Here is an 8,433-nt window from a genome sequence, read left to right as displayed (position 1 = left end):
TCATAAATATAAAATAATTATTACGTTTTAAATTTTTAACCCTTTAAACACCAGTTTGTTTGTCCACTGCACTAGCTGGAAGACAACCTCAAATCTCGCAATTTTATATAATTGCATTGCTACTGAAATTTCTTGTATTATTAATAGTAGAGTCTGGGGCATGTAATTGATTCACATCAACATTGATTATAATGCATTGTTATTTTTGGGGATAGCAAAAAATATAAAAACTCCCTCTCAGCTTGTTCGTGGCCAAAAATGGCCACCCCTTGTTTACGTTTACAAAATGCTATAAAATTCATATATATCAAGAAAAAATACCACTTTTTTTGACTTCAATTGGAAAAAATGGCCACGATAGAGTCAAGAGGAACAATTTGGTGTATAGTGAATATTATTGACATTATTAAGGAGCTGATGTTGAAAATTAAAAAATCTGAAAAAAATACACACCTTTGGAAAGTTTCATTCCATTTGCATTAATAGAACAAAAATGGTTGAAAAAAGAAAAGTGAAGTGGCCACAAATGGCGAGTATAGAGCCCAGAGGGTTAATATAACCACACTATGGACAACAAGCGCTAGTGTGACGCGTGGCTCTGCTGTCCGCTTGTTTGTTTTCCATGTAAACCTTTCACAATAAAGCTCAAGATCCTGTTGAGACTTTTCAAAGAGTTGCCCGAGATTCACAGAATTTACAGAAAATATTACATTTTGTGATTTATATCGTTGTCAGGACGATAAATGTCTTATATCGGGATATTAGATTTTTGTCATATCGCACAGCCCTACTGGCTACACTAAACTTTAGAGACCAGGTCTGAGCGATGTGGACCATAGTGTTTGAAGATGAATTTCAGTTCAGAGACAATAAAAGTCCAAAAGACACACCTTTAAATAAAAATGGTTTATTCTCTTTTAATATAGCTTTTGTTCTATCCATAGCAGAAAAGAGCCTCCACGCCACTCAGTGCTTAAAACCCGCAACTGGATCTGAAGTCGTCGCTGCAATAACCGACAAAGGTCTTCACAGCAATAACACCAGCTTGATACCCATCCAACAAGTCATTTTGCTCATTTTAAAAACAAGTGGAGATGTTGGCAGGTAGGAGGAGGAGGAGGAAGAGGAGGGTGAAGGGGTCAGATCTGATTCCAGATCTGATTTATTTGTGACTCAGACCAAGCAGCGCAGATTCCCAGGGTTTTGTTGGGAGGAGTTTATTCCGTGCGTGTTTGTTTGTGCTGCAAAATTGACATCTTGCTCCAGTATGGCTGTTGATGTGGAGGCAGAGGTTTCTGCCACGAAAAGGTCACAAGTTGAGGTAATAAAGATTCTTCCTGAATGGACAGAAAAACAAATACTGAAAACTCATCCTGTAATCACAGAGGTGTGAGCAAGCAGAACACAGGCAAAAGGACACTATTTGATATTCATAACAGGCCGGCTTTGTCTAAGCAGGTTCTGTTGCAGCAAATATTTCATACTGAGCCTGTCTACAAATGCTGATGCACAGCTGCTGCTTTTTATTTTAAGGAACAATAACTTTGGCTCGTGAAGGATTTTATTTTGAGTCAGGTAGTTTAAAATCATCCTAAAATTTTCCAGTAATGCTCCGCAGTCTTTCCTGGGTCACCACAGGGTGTCTGAGTAAATAAAGAAGCTCCATTTAAGACAACCAGAGTTGTCTTAAATGGAGTGCGTGAAGGTGCCGGGTGAAGAGGAAAGATAACAGTGATGGTCAACATGAGGAGGAAGAGGTGAATAAAATCATCAGATTTCAAAACAACATTGTAGACAGACCGTTGGCTGCAGTTTCAGTTTACAGTGTTTGAATCTTGGTCTCAGGCCTTATGTCAGCTCACAGAGTGAACAGGCTGAGGTGCACCTTCCTCCACTGCTTCCTTTCTACTCTTCACTGCGCTCGCCGATTAAAATGTCTCCAAAAATAAAAAACATTAGTTTTACATCACTCCAAAGTAGCTGTTTTGTCTTTATTGATTACTGTGCTCACTGTGGTAGGAAATAAACTAAAGGAACACAAGAACATCTGCACCCCTGGTGATGCAACATGTTCTAACACTGCCCCCTGGTGACAACAAACTGCTACCACATGCAGAAAACAGCCTGAAGCACAAATGCACGACCACGTTACGTGCTGCTAGATAAAAATTCAGGTCCCTTCTGAAGAAGCTCGGCTTGTGTTGTTTTTGTATCGTTTTTGGTTGATATTTAACATTCACAGAAATAATATGTAAACAGACTCAGACTAAAGCATCAGCATTTGTAGGAAAGCCCGTAGCTTCTGCGTGCTGCAGTGGCTGTAATCACTTCAAAAGCCAACAGTGAGCCTTTCATTCACACACGCATTGGCATGACATGTAAAGTGGCACATCCAAGCTTTTGCATACCTCTACATCTCTACATATTATAAATAGAGTACTGTTGTGTGTCTTACCTGTTCTCTGGGTATCATGTTGCATTGGAGCTGCTTATTGCCTTTGAGCCATCTGTGTTGGCATTTGCTTGTTCCTTCACCACAGGATCTGAGACATAAACACAAAATGTTTTCCGTGAGCTTTCTTGTCGTTTGTTTAGGCCGTCTTCAGGCAGGAGGACAGAGAGAGGGAGAGAAAGCAGACGCAGATGTGGCCAAACACAACTTTCTGACATGACTTCTGTAAACTCTGCTGATGAGTGCACGGGCTGTCACTTGTTATGGGTCACGTTAAATTTTTAAAAATGACGTCATGTTTAAAAACAGCACTTCCTCATCACAACCTGATTACCAGTGGCCAAAATACCTGGAATAACATCAATCTTTTATCCTGCCTACGGACACAGAAAGAGCAGAAGCTGAGAGACAGAAAGAGACGTGAGAGAAACCAGAACTCTAAGTGTTTTCAAATTGCACCATCTTTCTTAATGTTTTTATAATGAATTTAGATGATGCCACCCCTTATTTACCCCCCCCCCCCTTTTTATGTATAATTTATGACCCAGGTAAGAGTGCAGATGTGTAAGGATGAAAAAGGAAACCCTGGATGTGAAAAGCTGTACTAATAATCACGCAGTGCACATGCATCTGTAATCAGTCCACATAACAGACAGCTTTGATGTGGACTGAGACATTTTTATCTTTTAAAAAGCAAACTGAAAAGTGAATTTCTACATGATCAAAAAAAGAATTCTCCTGATTTTAAACAATGATTCTGGAAGACGAGTAAAGTATTTTAATATAAATGTTGCTTTGTCAGCATCATAAGGAGTATCAGCTGATCGAGTGAAAATATCAGATCAGGTCCACAAGGCTGAAGACGAACGGCCTGCTGGTGAATTCAGGTTACTGTGTGTTTGGCCACTGTGGTCACACATCGCTGCTTTATATTTGGTGAATGGAGTTAACTGATAAAATGGAAGAAGAGCTTGTATAATCTTGAGAGTGAAATCAGATTTGTGACTCATTATTTCAGCAGGCAGCTGTTGTTGCAGACGTGCTGCGGCTCGCGCGGTACTAACAGAAGTACGGGTGCTGCATGGCCTCGGCCGCCGTCAGCCTCTGCTGGTGGTCGTAGCGCAGCAGCTTGTCCAGCAGGTCCAGAGCCTCTGGACTCACCAGGTGCTGGTTCTCTGATTGGATGAACTGCTCCCAGCGTTTCCGTGTTTGCCTGGAAACAAGTGACTATTAACATCTAGTTAAGCTGCCTGGGTGTGAGCTGCTTTCAATACATTTGAATATGTTTCAGCAGTTTTAGGGGAAGTCAGCGATACTCACTGCCCCAGCATGTCTTTGAAGCGAGTGTCCAGTTCTATGTGATATTTGTGCAGGTAGCCAAAGAGCTCATCGGTGCCGAGAACCTTAGCGATGCGGACCAGCTGGAAAACAAGATGCATACCACGTCAGTGCGCCCCCTAATGGCTCAAATATGTCAGTGCACTGTCACAGCAGAAGACACTGTTTATGAAAGCAGAAACAAAGACAACACAGTCAGTCAGTGGCTTTTTACATCACTGTTCATCGAGACCTGAACTCTGACCTTTTAAAAATAAAATGTTATCTGTTGGCCGTTTTATCCTAATTGAGTGAACTGTTGTTACAGTTAGTGTAGAAATGTCTGAGTTGCAGCTTTCAGAGCATGAAGTGGAGGCTGACACAACAAGCTGTCGCTCCTTTTAAAGCAGCTCCTTCGACTCACTGCTGTCTGGATTTTTCTTAGAAAACACACGGCTTATATTCAGGTCACTACTATGTATTATCATTGGCTTACAATTTATTATAGTTCAAAAGCATAAGTACAACCCACCAAAGCATTTTTGTGTCTGACCTGCAGGATCACACATTTCTGAAAAACCACTTCATGTTGTCTCTCTTACCTGGTCATAGTTGTCCTGGCCATGAAAAAACGGTTCCTTCAGGAAAATCATACTGGCCAACATGCAGCCTAGTGCATTGTCATTGTTGTGTTAGCAACAATGACAGTAAAACCATCGCGTGGCTCTGCTGTCCGCTTGTTTGTTTTCCATGTAAACCTTTCACAATAAAGCTCAAGATCCTATTGAGACTTTTCAAAGAGTTGCCCGAGATTCACAGAATTTACAGAAAATATTACATTTTGTGATTTATATTGTTGTCAGGACGATAAATGTCTTATATCGGGATATTCGATTTTTGTCATATCGCACAGCCCTACTGGCTACACTAAACTTTAGAGACCAGGTCTGAGCGATGTGGACCATAGTGTTTGAAGATAAATTTCAGTTCAGAGACAATAAAAGTCCAAAAGACACACCTTTAAATAAAAATGGTTTATTCTCTTTTAATATAGCTTTTGTTCTATCCATAGCAGAAAAGAGCCTCCACGCCACTCAGTGCTTAAAACCCGCAACTGGATCTGAAGTCGTCGCTGCAATAACCGACAAAGGTCTTCACAGCAATAACACCAGCTTGATACCCATCCAACAAGTCATTTTGCTCATTTTAAAAACAAGTGGAGATGTTGGCAGGTAGGAGGAGGAGGAGGAAGAGGAGGGTGAAGGGGTCAGATCTGATTCCAGATCTGATTTATTTGTGACTCAGACCAAGCAGCGCAGATTCCCAGGGTTTTGTTGGGAGGAGTTTATTCCGTGCGTGTTTGTTTGTGCTGCAAAATTGACATCTTGCTCCAGTATGGCTGTTGATGTGGAGGCAGAGGTTTCTGCCACGAAAAGGTCACAAGTTGAGGTAATAAAGATTCTTCCTGAATGGACAGAAAAACAAATACTGAAAACTCATCCTGTAATCACAGAGGTGTGAGCAAGCAGAACACAGGCAAAAGGACACTATTTGATATTCATAACAGGCCGGCTTTGTCTAAGCAGGTTCTGTTGCAGCAAATATTTCATACTGAGCCTGTCTACAAATGCTGATGCACAGCTGCTGCTTTTTATTTTAAGGAACAATAACTTTGGCTCGTGAAGGATTTTATTTTGAGTCAGGTAGTTTAAAATCATCCTAAAATTTTCCAGTAATGCTCCGCAGTCTTTCCCGGGTCACCACAGGGTGTCTGAGTAAATAAAGAAGCTCCATTTAAGACAACCAGAGTTGTCTTAAATGGAGTGCGTGAAGGTGCCGGGTGAAGAGGAAAGATAACAGTGATGGTCAACATGAGGAGGAAGAGGTGAATAAAATCATCAGATTTCAAAACAACAGTGTAGACAGACCGTTGGCTGCAGTTTCAGTTTACAGTGTTTGAATCTTGGTCTCAGGCCTTATGTCAGCTCACAGAGTGAACAGGCTGAGGTGCACCTTCCTCCACTGCTTCCTTTCTACTCTTCACTGCGCTCGCCGATTAAAATGTCTCCAAAAATAAAAAACATTAGTTTTACATCACTCCAAAGTAGCTGTTTTGTCTTTATTGATTACTGTGCTCACTGTGGTAGGAAATAAACTAAAGGAACACAAGAACATCTGCACCCCTGGTGATGCAACATGTTCTAACACTGCCCCCTGGTGACAACAAACTGCTACCACATGCAGAAAACAGCCTGAAGCACAAATGCACGACCACGTTACGTGCTGCTAGATAAAAATTCAGGTCCCTTCTGAAGAAGCTCGGCTTGTGCTGTTTTTGTATCGTTTTTGGTTGATATTTAACATTCACAGAAATAATATGTAAACAGACTCAGACTAAAGCATCAGCATTTGTAGGAAAGCCCGTAGCTTCTGCGTGCTGCAGTGGCTGTAATCACTTCAAAAGCCAACAGTGAGCCTTTCATTCACACACGCATTGGCATGACATGTAAAGTGGCACATCCAAGCTTTTGCATACCTCTACATCTCTACATATTATAAATAGAGTACTGTTGTGTGTCTTACCTGTTCTCTGGGTATCATGTTGCATTGGAGCTGCTTATTGCCTTTGAGCCATCTGTGTTGGCATTTGCTTGTTCCTTCACCACAGGATCTGAGACATAAACACAAAATGTTTTCCGTGAGCTTTCTTGTCGTTTGTTTAGGCCGTCTTCAGGCAGGAGGACAGAGAGAGGGAGAGAAAGCAGACGCAGATGTGGCCAAACACAACTTTCTGACATGACTTCTGTAAACTCTGCTGATGAGTGCACGGGCTGTCACTTGTTATGGGTCACGTTAAATTTTTAAAAATGACGTCATGTTTAAAAACAGCACTTCCTCATCACAACCTGATTACCAGTGGCCAAAATACCTGGAATAACATCAATCTTTTATCCTGCCTACGGACACAGAAAGAGCAGAAGCTGAGAGACAGAAAGAGACGTGAGAGAAACCAGAACTCTAAGTGTTTTCAAATTGCACCATCTTTCTTAATGTTTTTATAATGAATTTAGATGATGCCACCCCTTATTTACCCCCCCCCCCCCCCCTTTTTATGTATAATTTATGACCCAGGTAAGAGTGCAGATGTGTAAGGATGAAAAAGGAAACCCTGGATGTGAAAAGCTGTACTAATAATCACGCAGTGCACATGCATCTGTAATCAGTCCACATAACAGACAGCTTTGATGTGGACTGAGACATTTTTATCTTTTAAAAAGCAAACTGAAAAGTGAATTTCTACATGATCAAAAAAAGAATTCTCCTGATTTTAAACAATGATTCTGGAAGACGAGTAAAGTATTTTAATATAAATGTTGCTTTGTCAGCATCATAAGGAGTATCAGCTGATCGAGTGAAAATATCAGATCAGGTCCACAAGGCTGAAGACGAACGGCCTGCTGGTGCTTCAGGTTACTGTGTGTTTGGCCACTGTGGTCACACATCGCTGCTTTATATTTGGTGAATGGAGTTAACTGATAAAATGGAAGAAGAGCTTGTATAATCTTGAGAGTGAAATCAGATTTGTGACTCATTATTTCAGCAGGCAGCTGTTGTTGCAGACGTGCTGCGGCTCGCGCGGTACTAACAGAAGTACGGGTGCTGCATGGCCTCGGCCGCCGTCAGCCTCTGCTGGTGGTCGTAGCGCAGCAGCTTGTCCAGCAGGTCCAGAGCCTCTGGACTCACCAGGTGCTGGTTCTCTGATTGGATGAACTGCTCCCAGCGTTTCCGTGTTTGCCTGGAAACAAGTGACTATTAACATCTAGTTAAGCTGCCTGGGTGTGAGCTGCTTTCAATACATTTGAATATGTTTCAGCAGTTTTAGGGGAAGTCAGCGATACTCACTGCCCCAGCATGTCTTTGAAGCGAGTGTCCAGTTCTATGTGATATTTGTGCAGGTAGCCAAAGAGCTCATCGGTGCCGAGAACCTTAGCGATGCGGACCAGCTGGAAAACAAGATGCATACCACGTCAGTGCGCCCCCTAATGGCTCAAATATGTCAGTGCACTGTCACAGCAGAAGACACTGTTTATGAAAGCAGAAACAAAGACAACACAGTCAGTCAGTGGCTTTTTACATCACTGTTCATCGAGACCTGAACTCTGACCTTTTAAAAATAAAATGTTATCTGTTGGCCGTTTTATCCTAATTGAGTGAACTGTTGTTACAGTTAGTGTAGAAATGTCTGAGTTGCAGCTTTCAGAGCATGAAGTGGAGGCTGACACAACAAGCTGTCGCTCCTTTTAAAGCAGCTCCTTCGACTCACTGCTGTCTGGATTTTTCTTAGAAAACACACGGCTTATATTCAGGTCACTACTATGTATTATCATTGGCTTACAATTTATTATAGTTCAAAAGCATAAGTACAACCCACCAAAGCATTTTTGTGTCTGACCTGCAGGATCACACATTTCTGAAAAACCACTTCATGTTGTCTCTCTTACCTGGTCATAGTTGTCCTGGCCATGAAAAAACGGTTCCTTCAGGAAAATCATACTGGCCAACATGCAGCCTAGTGCATTGTCATTGTTGTGTTAGCAACAATGACAGTAAAACCATCGCGTGGCTCTGCTGTCCGCTTGTTTGTTTTCCATGTAAACCTTTCA

The 8,433-nt window shown here is 41.7% G+C and overlaps 2 protein-coding genes across 2 annotated transcripts; both read right to left on the bottom strand.

Moving 5' to 3' along the window:
• Nucleotides 1-891: 891 nt before the first annotated feature.
• On the bottom strand, nt 892-4,434 carry LOC148106487 (casein kinase II subunit alpha'-like). Its single transcript, XM_087842100.1, has 5 exons — nt 4,372-4,434; nt 3,773-3,873; nt 3,517-3,665; nt 2,456-2,543; nt 892-1,337 (listed from the first exon to the last, which is right to left on the bottom strand). Exons 1-4 carry the CDS (start codon nt 4,432-4,434, stop codon nt 2,470-2,472), a joined length of 387 nt encoding a protein of 128 aa, XP_087698226.1. The 3' UTR covers nt 892-1,337; nt 2,456-2,469.
• A 354-nt stretch (nt 4,435-4,788) lies between these two features.
• Nucleotides 4,789-8,334, bottom strand: LOC118453593 (casein kinase II subunit alpha'-like). The gene is made up of 5 exons (XM_087845111.1): nt 8,272-8,334; nt 7,673-7,773; nt 7,417-7,565; nt 6,353-6,440; nt 4,789-5,234 (listed from the first exon to the last, which is right to left on the bottom strand). The coding sequence occupies exons 1-4, from the start codon at nt 8,332-8,334 to the stop codon at nt 6,367-6,369; spliced, it is 387 nt and encodes a 128-aa protein (XP_087701237.1). The 3' UTR covers nt 4,789-5,234; nt 6,353-6,366.
• Nucleotides 8,335-8,433: the final 99 nt, after the last annotated feature.

This window comes from Neolamprologus brichardi, chromosome 1, assembly GCF_056152115.1.
Source record: "Neolamprologus brichardi isolate AB-2024 chromosome 1, ASM5615211v1, whole genome shotgun sequence".
In the NCBI taxonomy this organism is placed as follows: domain Eukaryota; kingdom Metazoa; phylum Chordata; class Actinopteri; order Cichliformes; family Cichlidae; genus Neolamprologus; species Neolamprologus brichardi.
This window is presented reverse-complemented; position numbering and strand designations above follow the sequence as displayed.